General features: G+C 36.3%; 1 protein-coding gene across 1 annotated transcript in view; it reads right to left on the bottom strand.

Moving 5' to 3' along the window:
- Nucleotides 1–25605, bottom strand: part of Spata6 (spermatogenesis associated 6) — a 99056-nt gene that overhangs the window by 20536 nt on the left and 52915 nt on the right. Inside the window, exons 8-11 of the mRNA XM_051188469.1 lie at nucleotides 23705–23792; nucleotides 18179–18219; nucleotides 8896–9080; nucleotides 4340–4439 (exon numbers count right to left, since the gene is read on the bottom strand). Of these exons, the coding sequence (XP_051044426.1) occupies nucleotides 4340–4439; nucleotides 8896–9080; nucleotides 18179–18219; nucleotides 23705–23792 (414 nt within the window). The remainder of the gene's footprint in view (nucleotides 1–4339; nucleotides 4440–8895; nucleotides 9081–18178; nucleotides 18220–23704; nucleotides 23793–25605) is intronic.

Genomic DNA, 25605 nt, shown 5'->3' with positions numbered 1-25605 from the left:
TTGAAAAATTGTAGTGAAAGTCTCTTACTTCTGAATAGGATGGAGTAGACATTAATTCGTCTGCTATTTAAAAGCACCAGAAAGCTGCTCAAACTGTAATTGTGGTGACAAGAGTCTCCGGAGAGCATAACCCCAAAGAGGTGAGCAAATGATCCACAGCTGGCTTTCTCCTGGGAGCATCTGTAGCTTTTGAGTACAGAACAAAAGCCAAGACTGCTTTGTTCAACAGTTCCACTGCTGGACGACAGAGAAATCACAGGGGTTTGCTAACCCCCGTGTGAGACAGATGAAATTAAAGCTCTGAGAAGCAAGCTCCAGTGAGACTCCATGGGTGCAATACTGAGCTCACTGCCCCCTCCATGATGAACGCTGGAAACTGCAGAGTGAGGAACACACTAAAGTAGAAACCCTGCCGAAGTAGAAGGAAGTGAGTTGTTCCACTCTGAGCAAGCAAAAGAATTTCCTTCCTGTGAGAGGAAGGAAGCCTGGAATCACAACAACTCTTTTTAAAACTGAAGGGTGGCAATGAAACTCTCAATAATGTTTGATCTCTTAACATTTGGAATACAATTTAAAATTTACAGGAAAGTTGCAAAGATGATACAAAACCACACACAGAACTGCCCCCATTTCATCGAGGGTCTCTTAATGTGAGCATCTGACATAACCAGGGTACACTCAGCAAAACTCTGACAATCTCATCAGCACAGCACAGTGACACTAGCTGCCAGCTGTATTTGGATCTTCAGTCTTCTCAACAATGCACTTCTGCTCTTCAGGGTTCAGTATAGAACACCTGTAGCACTTAGTCATCGTGTCTCCTTAGTATCTCCTTATCTACGACAGATTACTTGGTAATTTGTAAGAATAATGCTAAGGTAGTTTATATTTTGGGTTGTGAAACTAGCCATTGCTCCAACCCAGTGCTTACATGTTTTAAGAAACAGCCGTTCGGTACAGATACATTTTCTCAAATTAGACTAAGGTGACAACACAGCAGAGAACCCTTCACATCACGTGACACCAAAGAGAACACGATGATCACCTGTGGTACTTTGGTTATTCCCTCCTCCTCCTCTCCACCCCATATGGGTCTGAGAATCAAATCCAGGCCCTGATAAAAATATTTTTACCCAGACTAAGGTTTCTCATTCTTCTACCAGTGCCTTTTATGAGGCACACATTTATAAACTTTATGAGGTCCAACTTAATTTTGTTTTGTCTGGTGTGCATTGTGTCAAGTCACAAAAGTTCCTTGTCAAATTCAATTTGTCCAGTTTCTTTATGTTTTCCTTTGAAGGTATTGTAATACATAAGGTCTCTTGATCGGTTATGAATTATGGGACAAGAGAATTTTCTTTTCTGTTGCTGCTCAGTTTTGTTTTCATACAGAACCATTTGTTCACAAGGCAAAAATACAAAGTGTTGGAGCAGGGCAGTCTGCCTTGATAGCCAGAGGACCCAAGTTCAACCCCAGTACCAATGTAAGCAACACCAGGAGTGGTGGCACACACATAATCTCAACCCAGGAAGCAGGGACAAGAGCTCCCTGGGGCTCTGTTGAATTGGCTTTGCACCCTTTTCACACATAAACAATAGCGTTTCTGTAGGTCAATCTGTGACATCTCTGTTATACTCATTAAATATGTCTGTGGCTTTAGTGAATGCCACACTGTCCTCAACAAAATAAATTGCTAAGGCAAAGATGGTGAGTCTTCCACCTTTGTTCTTTTCAGAATAAATTCCTATTGGCAGTGGATATTTGTTGGGGAGAGGAATCATTATTCTTTGAAGATGTAGCCACTGGTAGGCTTCCCATGCCCCCGTGAAGAGACATAAAAGTGGACTTTAAGGGTTATTTTGGAAGGAGTTGTGTTGGAGACACATGGGAGGAGTCAGAGGGGAAAATAAGAGATAGGTATGACCACATTTCATTGTATACATGTAGGAGATCACTAAAAATAATTAAAATTTCTTTTCATTATATTACTAATTACATGCATGTATGTGCTCATGTATGCATGTGCCACAGCATATTATAGAATTTAAATGAAAATACTCTGAGGTAGGCTGTCCCCTTCAACTGTGTGAGCTCCCAGGGATCGAACTAAGGTTATCAGGTTGGGCAGCAAGCACCTTTATTGCTGATCCATATCATTAATGATCTTTGTTTTGATTTTAGAAGTTCTTTTGTTTTTTGATGTATCAATCTGTTTGTCAATATCTGGTTTTTAAAACAAGACTGCTCCCAACTAACAATTTGAGCTTCCATGGAAAGGCTACCATAAATGCCCTTCCCGGAGAGTGAGATCAACAACTAACTTATCCATGGAGCCCTCAACTAATGCCTGCTGGAAACAGGAGCAAACACCCATACATAAACACTGAGTCGAACTAGAACCCAGATGCAGTTGGAGAGGACAAGACCAGGTGGCAGAAACACATAGAGACAGCTTACCTGAACAAGGAGGAGCTAACAGCCACTAGACTGATAACAGGGAAGCCAGCATGGGACTGACTCAAGCCCCCCTGAATATGGGTCTCAGCCAGAAGGACTGAGCAGTCTAAGGGACCTCAGACAGTGGAGCCAAGATGTATCCCTGGTGCACAAAAGAACTTTGCAAACACATCCCCCATGGAGGGATAACTGCCTTAATCTAGAGACAGGAGAGAAGCCCTAGTCCCTACTTCACATGACCTGTCAGATCTACATGAACCCAACTGGATGGCATTCCCCTACATATGGAATTGGGGTGGGGGGATGGGAGGGGAGGGTGGTTAGAGTGCATGTGAGAGGGCAGAGAAGGTAAAAGGGAGGGAAGGAGGGAGGGAGGAAGGGAGGGAGAAGGAACTGGGATCGACATGTAAAATAATAAATTAAATTTAAAAAAAAAAATGCTTTGACTCCAAAATTTAAGTTCAAGGACAAGTTACTGGGGAAAAGGATTTCTATTTTTGTTTCCACGGAAAATGAAAATATGTGGATTCCTTCCAGACTAATGTGGTTTGATCAAGCCAGACCACCTGAAACAGAGTACGAGGTGATCCTACATTCAAAACAGCTGGACAAAGCAGCCTTACAGACTACAGCCAGGATTTCTGAATCTTCTTCGAATCCCCCATGACAGCGCCCCTTACCAGCAGGAAGTAGTTTGGAAAGAATGATGCCCAAATTTCAGGGTATATTAAATTATTAGAAAATGTAGCAATAACAATGACAATAAACATACAAAAATCTAAGTGCTTTCACATCTTAATACTATTAGAAAAGTCATCAAAGAAATAATTTGTTCTGTATTTACCTTAGAGTAATAGGCAAATTAGTAACAGAATAGTTTTAAAAACTGAATAATGAAAGTAATAAAGAAAAATATTTAAATTTTAATTAATCTATACAGAAACTACAATATTCACTAAAATTAGCTAGATTTTTATTTTTGTAAAAGAAAACAGATATAACTTGGAAAATGCAAACTATGAGAAGTAATTGTTTCAAATTAATGAATGAAATGTAAAAACCTAACACAAAAATATTATATTGTTATTATACTGTTACCACAAACATAAATGTATTTGTTTACTTTACCTCGGAAAACCTGTGTACTGCACCTCCCTCAAATAAAGCTAAACCTGACATGCTCTTCTTTCTTTTGTATATATATTGACATGTCAACCAGTTCGACACCTGATTTAGAAGAGGTATTCCACACATTCCCCCATCCCTAGTCTACCTACAGAATCAAATATACCTTCACTAACTGGAGTCTTTTCACTGGATCACAAAACAAGACTTACCACATTATGAAAACCTGGCAAATATTATGGAGTTCAGTGACTTTTTAATAAGATAATTATGACTAAAAATTCTGACAGTTCAGACAACCAGTGTTAACTATCTAGCATAGTAGTAAAGCATAAAACAAAAACAAAACAAAATAAAACAAAAACCCTAGGCACTTGCTTCTAGCCCTGATGACCTGATTCTGATCCAGACAAAATCAGGACACAAAATGGTTCAAGGAGACAAATGACCCCGTGATTCCACCAAAGATGTTCTCTGACCTCTGACTTCTGCATGTGTCTCAGCACATGTATACAAATACACAAACACACACAAAACAAATAAAGGTAATAAAATACACACAAAAAATAATTAAATGGCATTTTGTATGACTCTGGGCAAGCAGGAAGTTAGTTATGAGGCCTGTAGTAAACCTAGCAATTCCTTCAGAGAATGCATTTCCTTCCCCATTACTAAAAATCACAACCTGTAAGCACCTTGGCTGGTTTGGGGAGCCTATTAGAAAGTCTTTAATAAAGAGAAAATATAAAAACTAACACATAAATGTCTTGCATGAGCCTGATGTGATTTCAAGACATCCTTTACCCGGTCATGGATCTCATCACAGTTTGAAGGTGAACACCAGTCAGAGTGGAATCTGTGGGCACAAGAAAAAACTTTTAAGAGAGGAAAGGAAACTTCCCCCAAACTTTATAAGCTTAAAATACTAGAATTTCTTCCTTTAGTTAACAATGAGGAGAAAGAGCTTATTCAAACACATACTCTCAACTACTATCAGTTTTTTACAGTATCTAAAAACAGCCTTAGTAATTAATTTTGACATGTATTTGGGAAACATTATGTAGATAACTGATCACTTTAATGATTTCAACAATGATGGGGAATGGTCTTCTGTATGTGTATATCTTATTGGTTGATGAGTAAGACTGTGGCCAATAGGGCAGCAAGATAGGAAGATCTGGGAGATTAGGAGGATTCTGGGAGGTGTAGGCAGAGAACAATAGCCATGTAGGATGCCAAAGGAGTAACAGTTCCCCAGACCTTTCTCCGGTAAAAGAAGACCCTGTGGAAATACTTAGATTAATAAAAAATGGGTTAATAATTAAGATAGAGAAAGTCAATAAGAAGCACTAGTCATCAGCCAATGATTTTATAATTAATATAAGTCTCTGAGTCTTCATTTGGGGCTCAAGGGCTGTGAGACCTACCAGGGCAGAAAGCTTGTGCAACAGCTCTTATCTCTAAGATGTAGCTTTTCACACTAAAACAATAATTTCATGCGCGATGTATGCATTTATTCTCTAATTAGCACTTATTCTTTAATAATTTAACGTGCTCTGAAACTATACGGAAAAACTATACGGAAAAAACAGGAAGCTACAACCCACCAACTTTATGAAATAAGCAAAATATGTATGAGATGAAAATACTACTTAGAATCTACTCACATTTCCATCTCCACTCTTTCTGAATAGGAATAAATGGCCCCATGTCAACAAAGGTGTTATCACCTCTCTATTCGCTATGAAAAACTTATTTTTTAAAAGAATGAAATATTTAAATATGTATGAGAAAAGTATGGCTTCAATTTGAGACTGTGTAATGGGATTTAAAATGTCAGAGAAGAAATGAAACATCTATTTTCATTCTGCTCTTCCTTAGTTGAAAATTGACATTCTGTAATTAAGCTATTTTATTTTATTCAGATCATCGTGAAAATTGGCTGATTCCCTTAATTATAATGCATATAATTGAAGTGTTATTGATAATTCCCTTATAAATAGGAAGTGTGTTAATATATTACTTAAATTTGGTCCCCTTTTTGTTTTCAGCTTGTTCTTACAAAATTAGAATAATATATTATTATACAAGGTACAGATTATTAAATAGATGTTTAAATGATATATTTTAAAGGACATAATCAATAGACAATCAATTTAGTAGATAATTCCCAACAATCTCTCATGCAGATAAAAAGGAAGATTAGCTGCATCTATGGAAGTGGATTGGCAGAACAATTATTTCAGTACATGAGACCCATTGTGGAAATCTAAGATCCACCTGTGCAACTGCAGGGCCTCCCAACAGCTCCATGAACCAATCCACTAATCTGTGCTATGGTGTAAGGGATGTTTGCCTCGCATCTTTAATGTGATCTGCAAAAGGAGAAACTTAAGCATGATTTAAAAGGGCACCAATTTCCTTTTAATTAGGTATGCTAATATCTAAGCCTGATTTTAGTAATTGTAAAGTGTAAAATAAATCTGGAGTCATAATAATATTTTGCTTAAAGAAAAATGTGCTTCTGAAATACTCATAAACAATATTGAAACCATTTTATGGCATGGCAATTTCTGGAGGTATTTTTTTAGTGAGTGAAAAGAAAAAAGCACTTGAACTAAATAAGAACTAGCTGGTATGAACTGATAGTTAGCATCTTACTGTAATTTTAGATAATATAATTTTAATGAATACCATACATATAAACTCCTGAAGCTGTGTCTCTGACATACTTTTAGACAAAAATTGCAATTTGGACTGAGATATCCAATACACAATTGTATCAGTTTAATTTACAACTGTTTGCTCCTAGTAACATGAGTTGACCCTAGAAACATGTCCTTATTTATAGGTAAAATGCATCAATATGGAGCTGTTGCACTATGTTGGGGAAAATTATAATGCTTGTCACAAACGTTAATAAAATTTCAACTCAGAATGAGTTCAAACTAATTCACCAATTATTTTAAATGTGCTGTATTTTCATTGAATCGAAAGTAAAACAGGCAATGCTGACTATTAAGAGCACTAATTGTATTTTAACAAAAATGATTAACCAAGTTATTCAGCATGAAAATAAGGTATCCTAACTCTCCTTAGGCATACACAGGAGCATCAGCACAAGGCTAGGCCAGTCTGGTCTACATTTCCAGGTCAGCTGAGGTTACATAGTCAAACCACATCTCATAGAACTTGAGGGAAGGTAGAAGAGAGAATGTAATATCTACTTTTAAGATATTTCTTCCACTGAAATATAGTTGAACATCTAATTTTAGCTATATTCAATAAAGAATTTACAGTCAACATTCTGTACACAGACGAAATAACTCATGTCCCCTTCCCAATTGTTACTGTGCTATTGTAGTACATTTAAAAAAGAATCCTACAAAATACATTTTTAAATTTTTAGGGCACAAAACAATATTTACCAAAGCAAGATAAGTAAAGCATTTTTGAAAGCACATAAAAGATTAAAACTTGACAAAATATCAAAACAAAACCATAATAATTCTTATGGTGTTTTAAACATACATTCACTGTATCTGAACATCTGAGCAAAAGTATCAAGAAAACCCACCTGACACTGAGATACAAGTAATCAGAAACCCTCTTTTCAAGAGTTTTTCTCCAATTTCTAAAGTGAGGGAGGGTGTGTGTGTGTGTGTGTGTGTCGCACACACAGACACACCACATGAAAACTCCCATGTATAACAATACTATTCCCCTCAGGCATGATTCTAATGAACTAAAAGTAGCATTAATCAAACTGGTCAAAATGTAGAGAACAAGGATGGCAAGGTGCCTGGCTCCAATTGGTACACCCACAACAGAACCCCTACACTTAAACTCGGGGAACATGTCAGAAGAGGGAGTGGGAAGATCTTAAACCCAAGGACCCAGATACCGCAAGATAGTGCCTTCTAGACATGAAAGAGATGATGCACACATGAAATCTCAGAAATATGGTTGTCTAAAGAAAACCTGGTTAATGACAATGCTGGAAACATGTCAGCATAGATGGGGGAAATTTCCCTAGGCTCCAGCCGTAGGTGAAGAGTTAGTTATAGGAAATCAGTGGCCACTAGGGGGAGGGAGAATCAGATTTCTTCAGGGAAGAGACCCCTGTAAATTACATGATCCCAAGTGCTAAACACGTGAATATATGAGGAATACTAAATGCATTCAGTATGCATGCATACACGTGTGTGTGTGTGTGTGAATAGCAAAATTGATTACAGAAATAGAGGTCATGAATTTACGAAGGAGTGGGGAAGACATGGGAAGGAGGAGAGGGGAATGGTTATGCCTGAAATTCTCAAAATCAATTAAATTAAAAATCTTCTGAATCTCACCATTAAGAGGCCAGCATCACAAACATGCTCATATCCTCTTCTTCCCTCTCCCCCTCCACCAGTACAAATGCTTACACAGCTAATGAGGAAACAGATAAAACTATCTGTTCAGGACAGAATGCTTTAATGCTGCAGCAATAATCTTGTTCAAGATAGCTGTTTTCAGCTGGACTATTAAAATAGATTCTGCAACTAATTAAATCATTGTAATTATGTCGGGTAAATGAACTTTATATGCTTTAAGAATTCGGTGGCTACTTTTTTCTGCTATCTGTAGTCAAGGAAGATGAGAAACAAGGTGTTAAAAATATATCTCCCAAGTTTCAACTTTTCTGTAAAAGTTTTTTTTAATAATTTAGTTTTTTTAAATGGTAAAATAATACTTTCATATACAAGTGGTGGATTTCTCATGCCCACATATAACAACATTTCAGACTCAGGATGCAAGCATTTCTAGAAGGAGAGCTTGACACTTCCTGTGAGTTAGATCCTATTGGGTTGCTGGCAGGAGGTAAATGAGAATCCAGATGCCACACAACCATGCATGCTTCACCATTGAGACTAATTGGAAAATTTAGCCTGGGCTATTTCTATACTTAGGGCAATCAACAATATAAATCCCTATGGGTGTACTAAAACAACCTATCACAATTCAGTTTTACTTTAAGAATTACGTTAACTAATTAGGAATAGAGTCCAGATCTGGCTAACAAACTCACTTCAAGTGAACTATGCTAGGGAGAAATACCGACACAATATATAATCTGTTCCAAACAAACAATTTGAGTAAGTCTCAAAATCAAAATTTAATTGCATAAACAATTACTTCATATGAATATGCTGTTTTCTGTTTCTAATGCCAAATATTCAAAAGATGAAAAGTACAGCCCAGGCTGGCCATGAACCTATTATCTTTACACAGAAAAAGAAAAGATGAGGAAAAACAGGAACCACACTTACCTTTCCCTGAGAGAGGCCCTATTTAGCACAGGACTTGGGCAATGCTTTGGTGCTGTTGAGGGTGCTGAGTGAACTAGTAAGGTCCTTGCAGAATGCTGGGGCTTGCCACATGTCCTTGGGCTCAGGTATTCTTCACACCTTTCGAAAGGATCCTCAAAGTCTCTCCCATGTGGTGTCCTGATAACCTGTTTTTGAAAATGGGTGTATATAGATATATAACACAGGCATACACACAGACATGCTACATAAGATGTGTATATTATATTTTTAATTTATTTTTGGAAATTTTATCATCCTTCCACCCTGTTCCTCCCTCCAAATGTTCCTATATAGCTCTTGCCTTGCTCTCTTTTCAAGTTTATGGTCTCATTTTCATTATTGTTGTTATATGTATATCCCTAACTATATAAAAAACACTGCTCATTCTGTTGACCACTGATTGGTATGGAAAACTAATTGGTATGCTCTTCACTGGATAGGACTATGTCCCCTATTCTAAACATTATTTAGTTGCCTGTAGTTCTCTGTGTAGGGCTGAGAACTCCTCTCCCATCCACTTAAGCATATCTCTATTGTTGCTGTTCTTGTTTAGGTCAAGTCTAGGTAGTCACAACATGATACAATTTTACTAACTCAAAACATTTATCTCTGGTGGTCGGGAACATGGGAGGGAGGAAGGGAGAGGGAACTGGGATCAATATGTAAAATAAGAAAAAAATTTAAAAAAGAGTAAATTTCAGTATTAGTAAAAAAAAACATTTTTTGAGTAGTGGTGGGGTAAGTATCTGGACTGGTGTATATATAATAGAGAGCACACATGAATAAACAATTGACTGCTTATTTTTGCTATGAGGGTCGAGCAGGTGCAATTCAAATTCTCCCTATAACCTTCTTTCATACATTGCTTCTGGGAACATCCAAATACATAACTAAGGCAGACAAATAAACAAACTTGCACAATGGTGTAATTGTATTCGAGCAGAATTCTACTAAGGATAAATAGATTTAAGACATAAACACAGAACAAGATACATAAATAAAATATGAGGTATTCCAAGGAGCATTAAGTTCCACCAGAGAGAGTAAAACAAGAAAGGGGATCAGAAGTGCTGATGGGTGGAATGGGAGCAAATGAAAAGCAATTGTTTTAGAAAAAGTGGCCAGCAACCACCTCACAGTAAGGAGAATGTAGTAATGAAGACAAAATGGCGGTGTTAGTGACTCAACCTGTGTCTACTGATAGATGTGTGGATGAATAAAGATATAAAGATACAGAATTACAACAGTTGAAGAAAAGAGCATGCAACTGGAGTTTGTCATGTTGAGCTCAATATATCTAACAATTTGTAACACATTAAGGGGAAAATATAACTTAGTGAAATAGGAGAATCTAGAGCACCTGCTTCCTCATGGCTTAATTACATGAAGATCTAAGGCCCACCTCTGTTCAACATGACCTTCTCCTGAGTTTCTCAAGGAACTTTTAGCCAGGACTACAAGGCAGTAAACCAGTGAATAGTTTCAGTACTTATCTCAGGAGCTTCCCACAACGATCTAACAGAACAGTAGAAGGCTCGATCATCAATTGGAAGCCCTCCTCAAAATAATACTGATTCTTCTCTTTGTCTAGACAAGCAATGTCCTTCTCAGAACAGATTAATCCTTTCCTCCACTACTCACCTATTATGACTGGTAAGTCTCTAGCCTATGTTTCTTAACCCTAAAATTTTATATACAAACTTTATCAATTCTATTCTTCACTGAAAGCTCACCATTAAAATGTTCATGACTCCAAATCCTATGAATATCAACTGTTAAACTTTTGCTTCCAGAGACATCACTGTCAAGGTGGCACCCTGCTCTCTGTATTATATCCCAAAAAATATTCCCTTAAGATCCTCAGAGCATATAGATACTGGGGGAGACATCTGGTGATTTGTACTAGACAACCCCAATACCCACTAAAGTCTAAAGATCCAAAGATCTTAAACACAGATAAAAGCCCTGAGTGCAGAAATAGCACCTTCAAGATCTTACAAATCCCTCAGCATACCCCTCAGAGTTCCTCCCAGATGCCATGACAAAATAACTGTTGAAGTAGGTTGGTTAAACTAAGTCCAAAGCTAGGTTCACAGTCTTCCAGGACTGCAGAACCTTTTAGTAATATTTTCATGTGTTGATGAGACTTGAAAGTCAACAGTGCATTGATAATGGTTCTACAATGTATCTCACTGGTATTTTTCTGAGTCTATCAGAGATGGTTTCATGTACATGAACAAGTGTAAATTACTAAACTAATCTTTGAACCAGACCCAGACAATGAGAACTTTAGCTGTTCTCACTGCAATAGCAATCAGAGTTACTAAGTTACTTCTCAGACTTTTGTTGTTTCTTAGCAGGTGTCTTGGATTTGGTTGTTTTGCTTGTTTTGTTTTGGGGGCATTGCCTGCTTGCTTTCTTCACATGCAAACTTCCTCCTAAAGAGCTCATCTCTGGCCTTTTAGCATCACAGATTCAGTTCCTAAATTTGAAATAACCAATAATCTGGATCAATTACCACTATAATCAGCCATGACAGACTTTCATGGGTTTGTTTCAGCTTGCTACATGCTCTCCTGATGCCAGATTTAAACGTTTTATAGGCAATAAGGCTTTTATGTTGAAGGATATTTACTGAACTTAATAATTTTCAATTGCCTTCTCCTTTTTAAAAGACATAACACATGGCCCATGACACATGAGAAAAACAGAGCTCAAGGTCATCAGGGTGCTTTTCAAATTCTTCTTGCTCATGTCAACCCCTTTAGCTCTTAGCTGCTATAATCTGATTCTTATATGCTATGCAGTAGCTCATGTGATAAAAACTTAATCCTCAGAAAGGCTAAATCATGAAGTGGTAATGTCATTAAGGGCGGAGCCTACTAGGAGGCCTTTAGAAAATGGTAGAATCCAGTGTGCCTCTCTCACATACTCTGTATCCTGATGGAAGTGGCTTCTCTCTGCCATGTGTTTGTGTTTTCACCATGATACACCACTTTGCCAAAGCAATGGGACCAATAAACTTTAAACTGAGGTCTGCAAAACTGAGTGATGTTTGTTTCTTTATATGTAATTACCTTGGACATCTGCTATAATAATCAAAGCTGGGGACTGAAAAGATGGTTCAGGGATTTATAGCACATGTTGCTCTTGCAGAGGACCCATGTTTGATTCCCAGCACCCACATATTGGTTTACAACCACCCTTAACTCCAGTTCCATGGGATATGATGCTTTTATGATGTTCATGAGCACAAAACATGCAAATACTGTACATGCAGGGAAATCATTATCAGATAAAAATAAAATCTTAAAAAAAGTTTATACTACAGAAAGTTGATGAGCAGAATATTAAAGCACTATGTTTCTCATCCCTGGTATTACAGCCGAAATACACACGGATTCTGTTATTATCCACATTACTATGAAATACCAAGAATGAAGATGATTTCTAGTTTTGTTACTTTTTTTATTTCAGTCACAAAATCCTTGTCAAAGGGAAAACAGAGGTTCATATCTAGAATACCAAAGAAGCCACTTGACATCTGCCATAACTCTTTCATATCTAGAATGCAATAGAAGTGACTAGACATACACCACAACTCGCCGTGCCCTCCTCCAGTGAGGAGATGTTGCTTAGAAACAATCTTTACATCAGGGGAGGAACCGTGACTGGTTATTGACAACAAAACATAGACAAATGTCCATTTCAGGACAATGCTCTCAGAAAACAACTTCTCAGTGCCTATGAAGGGGCCTGTGAGACCCTAGAGTAAGGAAGAACCAATATGGGTTATTGCCTAGAACAAAACAAAATTTGGAAAGCAATTTCTATTTGTTAAAAGATTAAAAATTAAATCTCTACTATATTTAGCTTCTGAAATTGGAGTATTATTTGTATAACAAATAACATTACTCTAAGCAATTCAGAAGTTGAAGTTTTAATATACTGGCCTTAACATAAAGCTAAATATTCATTTGTGTATTCTTTGGGAGAAGGCAGCAAGGAAACAGATATTTGGGGATAAAAAAGTTAAGATTTATATAAGACAGCATCAAAAAATTAATAAAACTCTTGCCTGTGACAGGTTGGAAAATATACCACATAATTTCCAAGCTTATGTCCCTTGGAAGAAACATGAGTTGCTCTGGCTTTTATCCGCATTTAGCAAAGGCTCTTAAGTAATGAGCTCATACACAATTTGTGTCCATTAACAGAAGAAATTTTTGAAAATATGACAAATATAATGAACTATTATGTGATCTTAAAAAGTAAGGAAATTCTGCTATTGGCAACAAAATGCATGATTCTAGAAATCATTAATCTAAGTAATCCAGGAACAGAAAAACAAAATACTGTAACCGAACATTAGCTATAGAATCTAAAAAACAAAACTCATAGAAGTGTGTGGAGTGTCTATCAAGATGAATAGACCTACCTTAAGATCCAGCTATCCCTTTCTTTGGCATATACCCAAAGGAAACTACATCCTACTACAGAGACACTTATTCAATCATGTTTGTTGCTGCTGTATTCATAATAGCCAGAAACTTGAAACAACTTAGCTTCAGGGTTAGGGATGGGGATGTTTGTCAAATTCTCCTTTTCATTCTAGAACCCCACTTGTACAGTCCCAGGCATGTCCTGTTCATGCTGCCTCAATTTCTATGACTTCATGTGTACACCAGCTCTGTTGTATCTACAGACATTGATTCCTTTGTGACCTCTATCAGCTCTTGTTCCTAAACTCTTTCTCATCCTCTTTTGCAGTTTTCTGAGCCCCAAGCAAAGGGACTTGATCAAGATATCCCATTTAGGGCTGAGTGTTCCAATGTCTCTAACTCAGCATAATATCTGACTGTGAGTCTTTGCATTTGTTCCCATCTGCTTCAGGAGGAATATTTTCTGATTATAGTTGAGCAAAACCTATGAATGTATTAGAATGTCATTAGGAGTCATTTTATTGCTATTTTCCTCTGGCAAAACAGTAGTATTTGTTTTTTTTTTCCTAATCCCCAGTCTACCTAGGGTCAGATACTTGGCCACCTAATAAGCATTAGTTATGATATCCATCTCACAGAGTGGTCGTTAAGTAAATGAGATATTGGATGGTTATTCCCACAAGCTTTGTGCCACTGTTGTACCAATGTGTCTTGTAGGCAGGTCACCAGTGTAGATTAAAGGGTTTGTAGCTGAGCTGATGTTTAACTTTCTCCTCTGGTAGCATGATGGTTACCTTCTAGTACCATGAACTAGTGTCCATAGTGATGAAGGCTCTAGGTGAACAACAATTTGACTTCTGTGTGTTCAATGAGTTATATAGATGTTGTTTTCAGAATATGGCCTATGAGTTCGTGGATAACAATTGTTCCAAATGTATTTTAACCAACTGTATTGAGTCTATGTCAACAGAACAACATTTCCTTGGCAATGGCTTGGATTGTTTGAGGGTTCCCATAGGCCCCCTTTGTCCAAGAACTTGATCAGATATAACTCATTCCCAGTACTGGAAACTTCATTTGGTTATGAAAGATGTCCAATTTGGGCTCTGTCTTTCCTGTTATTTGTGGATTACATTCAGATCACCTTCATGTATGTACATAGTTTACATCTACTGTCCTTAAATGTCCTTTAGGTTTAGTTGTCCCTTCCCATATTCCCTCACTCATGCCTGCCTCTCTTTCTTCCTCCTCCCCATTTGTCCCTCCAATTCCAGACCCCAATGGCTGACCATCCATAACTATCTATTCTAATAGTTCTGAACCTGTAGGTCACATACCAGATATTCTGCACATCAAATATTTATATTATAATTCATAACAGTATCAAAATTTTAGTTATGAAGTACAAGGAAATAATTTTATGGTTAGAGTCAACACAGCATAAACTGTGTTAAAGGGTTGCAACATCAGGAAGGTTCTATTCTATTTCCATCTCTTAGGAAGATCCATCCCTCTCCTCACCCCCCATCCTTTTTCCTGTACTGTATATGTTTCCTTGATGTTCTTATAGATTATAACTTTCTTATCAATGACCAGCTATCAACATACCATATACCATGTTGGCATACCATATGTCTTCCTTGGTATACATTGCCTTATATAGGATGGAATTCTTTCTAGTTCTACCCATTTACCTCCAAATTTTATGGCTTTCTATTTTTTAATAGTTGAGGTATATTCTGTTATATAAATGTACTGTGCTTTCTTTATCCATATATTCATTGTGAGGCATCTAAGTTGTTTCCAGTTTCTGTCTATTATGAATACAACAGCAACAAACATGGTTGAATATGTCTCTGTAGTATATGCCAAAGAGAGGGATAGCTTAATCTTAAGGTAAGTCTATTCATCTTGAAAGACACCTAAATAACAAAATATTATTTTTAGCCAAGGGAGTCTTAATGGGAAACAAACCATGCTTATGGGTAGGCCCCATGACCAATAGTAGATGGACAACACAGAACAAACTCAGTATTATCTTTGGAGGTTCTTTCTCACATATTGTTGAGTCAGGGTATTTTTCTTTCTTTCCTTTTTGTAATTGGGATGCTTCTCAATTTCAGTATGATGGCTTCTTTTATCTTTTATTTAAAGAGACATAGTAACTCCTTAGTTCTGAAATCCTCATAGAATTAATTTCCCCCAAATACTTTCAGAATAATGGTAAGGAGGAGAGGCAGTGTTCTTCAGAGGAAGAATGATAATTAGAAAGGGAGGACACACCGTGGAGAGTTTGTGGTTTGTGTTGTGTGTGTGCATGTGTATAAGTGTAATTGTGCACGTTTGTGCGAGTGTGGTGTGTGTGTGTGTGTGTGTGTGTGTGTGTGTGTGTGTGTGTTAGGACTTACAATAATCAATAAAGACAATTTAATTATAAGACATTTAACACACACTTTAAGAAAAAACAATATATTGTACTACTACTAGTTTAAGAAAATAAACAGTATATGGTCTTAAAACAAATTATATCCATTTGTACTTGAAAAAACAAATTATAATTGTATACTTGTACTACTATGATACAATGTACCTTAAAACAGTATTTTCAAAACTCACTGGTTCTGTGTAAATATACAGTTCTATATCTGTATATAGATATAGAACTTTTCACTTGTTTAATATTCTATGAGGGTCCTGAAAGCCATGTGTGATATGAAATAAATCTTCATTATTTCAAATCATCCTACTCTTTACAGAACATCTCAGCTCAGTATATACTAAACTACTTTCCCTATGTAATTGTAATAATATCAAATAAATACTCAAAATGTCCCTTTGAAGACACCATCCCCAATGAGTTATATATTAAATATATGTACTATACACAAGATTTGTGCAACTGCACAGGAAAAAGAAATGAGGACACTGGTTCAAGATGGAGTAAACAGTAAAATAGAAATGGGCTTAAAAGTATTGAGAAAAGATGATTATTATGCATTCACAGTAAAGAGAATATAATTTGTCCAAAAGAGAAGATCAAGACAGAAAAACTAAAACTGTCAAAGGGGAGACAGAAGCTGTACCAGGTGTTGTGAGCCTCGGGAATGAAAAGTATCACATCCTTCAGCACATCATACATTCAACCCCATCAGTAATTTATCTTTTCTCCATGAACATTGTACTTGCTCCAACATCCCATATGTTGCTTTCTTTCTGCAAACTCACTCATCTTCCTTTCTCTTTCTATAAGTCACCAGGGGCCTCAAAACCAATGTCCTTTTCTATATAAACTCTCTAGAAAACACTATGATTCATAGACCTTCTCTTGTTGAAATGATTTATTTTTCTATTACCTATGTATTTATCAATTAACTACTAATCCATAAAAATCATCCTTTCTTCTTTCTATAGTCAATATGATAGATGCATTTCCATGAAAATATCCATCCTGGATATAAAACTAATCTGAGAATTTACTCACCACTCACTGTCTCTTAGGAAATGCCTAAAAGTAGTGAATTCAGAGGAGGGTAGGAAATTAAAGACACTTTGAGGTACAGCTCTTAGTAGAACACATTGGGAAAAGAATCTTCTTCACATCTGTCTTTAAATGAACTAAACTTACAGTCAGATTAGTACCAAACAAATTTTACCCCATTCCTTCCAATCTATGCACACAATTTTCATATTATATATAATACATATCAAGTTATATAAATATACTAGGCAAGAGCAATTATTAAAAAACAAAATCAGCATGAGAAAGCTTCCCCTTTTAAGCCAGTGCCCCTCACCCTACCCCTCTCACTCTTCTGCTCTCAGTTGGCCAACATCTTCCCCCTCCGCCACTTCTTTTCCCTCCACCAATAAACTGCATGTGGGCAAGTTGAAAAAAAAAGTCAATAAAACACTAGATAGCCTGATACTTATTGATTAGTAAAAAAAGATAACTGTAAAAGATATAAACAAATATGAAAATATGTAATTATCAACTGTGGAGCATTATTTAAATGAAATGAACAGCCTTGATGCAGCCTTGTTCAGCCTTGATGCAGCAGAGAGGAGATGCCTCAACCTGATGTGTCAGTCTTTGTTGACTTCCCATGGGAAGCCTTACCTTTCTGAGGAGTGGGTAGGGGTGGGGTAGGAGGATGTGGGGGAAGCTGAAGGAGGTGAGGGAGGGTTGTTGTTGGTTGTTGTTGTTGTTGTTGTTATGTAAAATGAATTTAAAAAATTAATTTAAAAAAGAGGAAAGTCTGCCTTTAGAATAACTAAAGAAGCCTCCTTATTCCATGTAGAATATTGGACATGACACTAGCTCCCCTGTGTGTGCATTATGTATGCAAAATCAATATATGTGTGTACACATATGTACATACATATATGTATAACTTATACATATATGCATTAAACACACATACACAGAAAAATACATGTATGTGCATTATATTACACGTGTGAATTAAGAACACATAGCCATATTACACAAATTAATGTTTATTGCACTGCATACACACATGGGCATATGTGTATAGTGTCTCCCTGTCCCCCTCACATACACATTCAGACACACACCCACACATTTAAATTCAACACTTTGTCAGAATGGAAAATGAAACCCACAGCATATCTGTAGGAAGACATTCAGTGAAGGCATATTACTCTCTTTGGCACAGCCACCAAAACCATGGCATTCCATGCTGTGTCAATTATTGCTTTCACATTATTTTTATAAAATTTCCAGAAGAATTTGTATAGCAGAAATATACTTATGCTGTCATGATATAATTGGTTTGACATACCTTATAATCCTTGGATCTGCAGCAGCCAAAGTGAGGATGATCTGGAAAAGGTTGTGTAGAACAAAAGATCAATTTGCAACATCGGAAAGGCAAGAAACTGGCTTCACCTATGATTTTTAGTATCAACATTTCTCAAATGCAAATAATACATCTGATTTCAAAAACACTTTAAAATTCCTCAGCAGTGTTAGAGCATCAAGAGGACAACCCAATAGGTTACATGTCAGTTCTTCAGCAGGCAGTGATTTTACAAAGACTCTTTTCATTAAACCAGTGAGTCAGCAAAAAAAAAAAAAAAAAAAAAAAAAAAAATACAAAAAAAAAAGAAAGAAAGAAAGGAAGAAAGAAAGGAAGAAAAAAAAGAAAGAAAGAAAAGAAAAAAAGTGTGATTTTAGTCACCAAGCCAGTTGAGTTCTTTTTATCTATGGTGGGACATAGGGAACTCACAGACTTCTGTGATGGGCAGCTATCACTGCATATTGAGACACCAACATTGATTCTGTGGTACCAATCATTTTCCTTAAACTTTTAGGTCAAGACTCCAAATTTGCTTGATGTCCATCTAAAAGTAAATATTCCTGCAATTGCTAATGATTAAAGAAAAATTAAAGGCACAAAGAAAACTAACTCCAACATGAATTCAAAATTAAGCAAACCTGGGCTTAATTTCTAATTGTGTCACTTTGGATATATTTTTCCAGTCAAGTTATATACTCCATCTCTTGTTTCAGTCCTTAATTCAAGAGGATGCAAACACTATCTACCTATGTCCAAGTCAAAGTCTAGACTTATATTTCATACCCTGTGAGAGATGGCAGTATAGTAGCTGCCACATAGTAGCTTGAAATAAAATCCTAATCAAATCTCCCCCAAATAGCAATATCACAGTAGAGATGCATATTTGATGTTCTATTTATTATTTAAAGGACTTACAATTTCAACATTAAACCTTCAAGTATTATGAACTGTTAGACTTTTCTCAGTAAGCAAGTAAGAATCATAATTTGTTGTTCTGCTTTACATATTCTAGTCAAGTTTCTATATTTTATACTCTTAACTTAATCCTGAAAAAGTATCTATAGGTATTGAGGCATAACATAGTTTATATTCAATTGTTCCTTATCTTTTATGGTACAAGATATTTGTTTCCTTTGTATCTTAAACAATGTTATATGCCGGTGAAAATATAAATGTCTTTCATACAAGGTTAAGGTCTCAACTTAATATCAGTAGGAATCAATTATCTTAACCAGTCTTTAAAATTGAAAAAAGAAAAAACTCTAACTCATCTTTCCTCTGCAAGTAAATACACACATGACCATATTCATCAGAAGAAATCAAAGTTTAACAAGGGCATGTTCTAATTCACACATACACGGTAGTTTTAAAAATTGAGATAACAATCTTTCACAGCTAGAATATACCAACAGTTTCCATATATTAACACACTGGTATGTCTTCTACTTTTCACAAAATGTTTATAAAGTCAGTGTAATTTGACAGCTTTATGATTTTAATTTCTTTCATTTCCTTACAAATTAAGCTTTTACTTTGATAATCAGATTCTCAATATTCACATTTAGTCATTCTCACCAACAATTAGAAACCAACTAAGCTCTAAATGCAGCAGAAGATAAAAGCCATAGCCTATGGTCATGAAGAACTCAAAATCTATTTTGGTTATATTGTACAATGTTGGATAACAGAAGCATAAAAGAACAGGCTATACATAGGAAAGGTACAGGTAATTAATGACATAAAATGTATCAGAGGTAATTGTTTAAGGTTGAAGACAATCAAAAAGTTTTGTAAACTCGAAGCATTCATGAAATTTCAGTGATAATTAAACAATGAAACCTGAGTACACGAATAGCTGGCTGGAAGAAAATATTTTTAAATGTTAGCTCTTATTTCCTATCCAATAATGGCATGGAAGAAATGTTAAAGACTAAATCTCTGTGTCCCCCTCCTGTGAGATCCATATGATGAAGCTCTCACTCCCAGGGAGGTGATATGGTTTAGATGAGGTCATGGCAGTGGGCCTCAAACATGATGAATGTTCTTGGAAAAGAGACACCAGGAACCTTCTTTCCCTCTCTCCTCCCCTACACAGTCATGAGTACAGAGTCATGATAGAAGACAATCTACCTCCCCACCATCTTGACCTTAGCTTTCTGAAGCTCCATAAGTGTTAACAATATCATTATCATTTACTTTTAAACCAAGCACTCCACAACATTTTGTACAGCAACACAGGCAGCCTAGTAGTTATGACTCACCATCACTACCTTCCTGTCTAATAAGCAATAAAACTAAGGTCTTCAGTTAGTTCAGTGCTTCCTCCATAAATATAATGAGAGAAGATTTTCTTAAAAACAAAACACAGGAGAATAAAAATATATAGTCTCAAAAAGCTGGCACCAAATTACAGATTTGGTAACTAAGTGGATATGATACATACTTCAAAAACTCAAATGTTAATTAGTAACTAATAATTAGAAACCATATCATACAAGAGAAGAAGAACTGGGCAGGGGTGGGGGAGAGATGTTGGACGGGTTGGAACTGGGTAAGAGAGAATGTGGAGAATGGGACTTGGAGAAGTTGGGCGGGGAGAAGGCTGCAGTTAAGATGTATTGTAGGAGAGAAGAATGAATTAAAAAGAAAAAAGCATTCACAGTGGAACTCCTGTGATAAATCAACCTCAACACCTTCTTCCCATAGCTGAATCTTACCTACAGGCTCATATGATTCATTTCCTAGGGACAAACTGTAACCTCAAGCAAGGATTTTAAAGGGTTTTAATTTAAAATTTAGTATTGCTCTATGAACTCATTCTTTTTTTTTTCCTCAAAATAATTCTCAAGCCCCAGCCTGACCATTATAGCTAAGTGCCCTATGTGTCAACCTCTATTTAACAAACTTCCATGTTGTTCGACTACAAAGGATACTACTACCTTCCTTGTCATGAAGCTGTAGAAATGAACCTTGTTCTGAAAGTTATATTAATAAGAAAAGTTCCCTAATGTGATGTATGTCTGCTTGAAAATTCAACTTCTGCTCTTTCATCCTTTATCGTGTTACCCATGGTCTCTTACCCAATGCACACTCAAAACATTAAGTCTGGCCTCTGCTCTCTTGTAAATCTTCATCAAGTAAAGGGAACTGCTTTTGAATACCTCATTCCCTACGACCACAAGCAAAGCTAGGACATCCAGGCTTAAGAAATACAACCAGAAGTCAGTATCTGACCTGTACTAGCAGGTCTTTCTTCGGTGACAGAGTATCTCAAACAACAGGAATTTCTTTCTTACAGTTAAGGAAGCTAGACACAGGAGACCAAGTTTTAGTGACACTGTTCTTCCTAGATTGCAGATGCTGCCTTCTGGCTGAGTCCTAATAGGACAGTGAAAAAGGCACAGGACTTTCCCCATATCACGGGGCAACACCCTCACAATCGCTTTTAAACCTACGTGCCAAAAGCCCCACTGCTAACCATCATCAGTGGGGTTTGGGCTTCAATACACAAACTGTGTATTATTTATCTGGTTGAGGTATGTGTGTGTGTGTGTGTGTGTGTGTGTGTGTGTGTGTGTGTGTGTGTGTGTGTGCTGCTATGTAGCAAGATTGGCCTTGAACCCCTAATCCTCCTGGAACTACTTCTCAAGTACTGGGTTAGCATGCACCACTCAAGATACAAATTTTCAGGGGATACAGTACAGTCTATAGTAATGTTCTTGCTGAGATAATTTGTGTAAAGGCACATTTGGGGATGAGGAGAAATAGAGAAGAAAAACAGTAGAGAATAAAATGAATCTAAGCATCTTCAAAGAAATAAGCAAATGTGAGCAAGAGATAGGAATTATTTGTACTGTTTCTACTTTTGTACATCAAAATAAAAAAATTAAAAGGAAAAAAACAACTCATTGTTGACATCCTCAATGTACTTCTACAGAGACAGCTGACGGCTTCAGGCTTCAGCTGGATCATTAGGAACAATAACCATCTTGCTGACAAATCAGATCAAGAACGTAGCATTGAAAATCAATCTTCTCAATACATATCTACAATGAAGTTATTCCCTTTGCCTCATTCACACAGTCCATTTTCTACATCCTAACTTTCTGCCAAGAGGAGAAATGTTACATTTGTATTTAATTTCCACATAATCCACTATTCTATAAATAAAAATATATTGATAAATAAAGCCCACTATGATAAAAATATAAGCTGGGAATGGTGTCACACACCTTTAATCCTGGCACTTAGGAGGCAGATGCAGGAGGAACTCTGAGTTTGAGGCCAATTTGGTCTACAGACTGTGTTCCAGGACAGCAGAACTATTTAGAGAGACCCTGTCTAAAAAATCAAAACAAATGGAAGGAAGGAAAAAGGAAAGAAGGAGAAGGGAATGAAGGAAAGAAAAAAGGAAGGAAGGAAGGAAGGAAGGAAGGAAGGAAGGAAGGAAGGAAGGAAGACAAAAAATAAAATTCAAGAAACTGAATATACTTAGACAGCCGCCTCTGGTCAAATGTTCTGACTGTATGACTGTAAACATTCAAGCTTAACAAAAGTCCGTTTCTTTATCAGTGCTTAAGCAAAAACAAAGCATGTTCTCTAAAAAGAACATTTTTTTGTTCATTTAAAAAGAAGGTATACAGATTAACCAAAAATGCAAGGCATCCAAGTTCACCACATGGTATGATTCCATTTTTCTTCCTCTTACATCATTTTTCTTTTACTATGATTTTCTCTGTGTGTAGGGAAATAATGTTAAAGGTTGCCAGTGAATACTTGTTGAGTTTCTAGCCACTTTTTATTGATATTAATATTCAAATACTTTTCATTATACAATGTCATCTAACCATATTAAAAAAAAACTCACATTGCTCTTAAGAAATAATCTCACCAAAGAGACTAGGGCTAACAAGTAAAACATTTTCTTATAAACTAAATCTAAAGAATTCATCACTTCAGAAATATCAAATTAGCTGATATTTGCTAAGTAAGTATGCTCACATACTCTTCCATGTGACATTTCCTATGTTATCTCTAATCCTTATTAACTACTATACTGAGGGGGTTAAAATGTTCAAGAATGTTATAATTAGTTAATGTATATAAATAAGTGGCAGGGTTAATTATTCAAACATATATATAATCTTCCAAGCCCATAACCCCAAGTTATTTTACTGTGCTTCTCAAAATATAGTCTGTAAATTAACACATTAAAGTGAGAAATGTTTCATAGTCAAATAAGTGAGAAAATGTTGAGTAGATCACTATCAAGTTATTTTGATATAGTATTTAATATACTATTTAATATGCTAATATTATTTAATACTCTTTTTAATCTAAAAGAATGTTTTCAAAGTACAGAAATCCATTTTTTTCTATTTCTAAAAAGCTTTATCATAATGTCTAATGATACAGCAAAAATAGTGTTTCATCGATCAGTGCCATGTAAGGCTTGACATTAGCTCAAGCAACTAGAGCTAGAGTAGGAGAAAGAAAGTTCCCCCTTACCACTGTGCATCCTGGCCCATCCATCTCTTTCACAGTCTCTTCCAGGTGATCCAAAGAAAGCATCAGCCCTGGGACTTGGGGGATCAACCTGGAAGAAAGAGCATTTGCAGTGTGAAAGAGCACTTGAACCTTCCATTCCCATCCTCAGTCTTGTAGCATTGCTAAGCTACCAGAGAGCATATGGCACACAGCAGGTGAATTCCATAGTGCTTCTGTGTTCCAAAGTCGGAGTTTAATCACTTATTTACTGTGCACTTTTCAACATAGCTGAAATTATATGCCACCAAAAAAAAGAACAAATTTGTAGTTAAGTACTTAACTGCCCTGTTTCCTAGTTTGGTTTTGACTACAAAGTTACAAAAATAAAAGTACCATCTTAAAGCAACCTATATTGTTTTACCTAGAATAGGTCTACCAAATTTCTACCTGTCTTTGCACACACATGGTATTCAAACAGTGCTGTGCTGTGCTGAGCACTTTATAGTGGAAAAGTAAGAAAGGTCAGCCATATTTTCTAACTAAAGTAAAAAATGACACAATGATATATAACTGAATCAAAAAGATGGGCCTGCTGACCAAAACTAAAACCTTTTGTGAATGAAAGAACAATAAGAAGAGCAAAAATTTAACTCGGGGTAACAAAAATAAAAATTATCTGATAAGAGATGAATACCTAGATTATATGAAGAATTCCTACAAGCCAACAATAGCAATAAAAAAAGATTGTAGAACAAGCAATAGATTTGAGTAGGCATTTTTAAGGATATTCACTAACACATGAGGAAATGCTTAATATCATCAGTCACTGGAGAGATGCTAATCCAACCACGAGGAGATGTCACTCATAATCACAGGATGACCAGAGAGAAAATTAAGCAGGCCTTCATTCAAGAGGCCCTGACTCTTGGAGAGGGGGATGCTTATGATCTCGTGAAAATGTAGGGAAACTGCAACCCTCTTGTACAGCTGGCAGAAATGTAAATTGTGCACCCCCTCTGAGGAGCACTTGGCAAGTCTTCCGATTAAATATACAATTGAAACATGATAAAGCAGGTCTACCCCTAGGCCTTTACCCAAAAGCATTGAAAACTATTTACTCAAAGACTTGTACACATGGTGCTCATTAAAGCATTCATAGTAACACAACAAACATGATATATAAACAAAAAAGAGACAGATATCCAGACAATGTAGTATTAGCCAGTAATAAAATACAGGTGAAAACACATGCAACACCAGGGAGTTGTGCCAAGATAAGTTTCTTGACTCTATTTACATGAAAAGGCAGGCCAGGCAACTTCACAGAGAAGATTGGGAGTTTCAGTGGAACAAGGAGAATGGGGAGCACTCCATCAGTACATGGTTCCCATTGGAGAGGTTCTTAAGGTACCACATATGAATCCCCTTTGTATCACTGCATTGCTAAAAGAGTTAACATGGTAATCTCTCTCCTCCCCCCCCCACTCCATGTGTTTGTGTGTGTAAATCCACTAAAGAAAAACATTCCTATAGTTATAAGTGAAAAGATAGCTGTTTGACTCATCAAGGACAATTGTACCAATACATTTCGAGTTAATTTGTTAATTGATTTTCAAAAGTCACTTATTAGGATTGTCTATTAGGCCAGGTACTGTTCCTGTCTTAGGTTTTTGTGTATGTAAGCATTAAGCTTCTTTTGCTACAAGTTTCCTAAGTTCTTCTGAAACCATGAATGGTTCTATCCCTAAATGTCTTCTAAATCCATTGCCTATTCAATAATATAGACAATTTTTACATATTTTTAGAAGTATACATTTCTGTTCACTGATAAAGCTGAGGAGGTGGGAATCTTTTAAATACAAATTATAAAGTTTCTTTGGTTTTATTTGATTTTGAGAAAGGGTCTTACTATAAGTCCCTTT

This window comes from Phodopus roborovskii, unplaced genomic scaffold (genome assembly GCF_943737965.1).
Source record: "Phodopus roborovskii unplaced genomic scaffold, PHOROB, whole genome shotgun sequence".
NCBI classification, from domain to species: Eukaryota; Metazoa; Chordata; class Mammalia; order Rodentia; family Cricetidae; genus Phodopus; species Phodopus roborovskii.
This window is presented reverse-complemented; position numbering and strand designations above follow the sequence as displayed.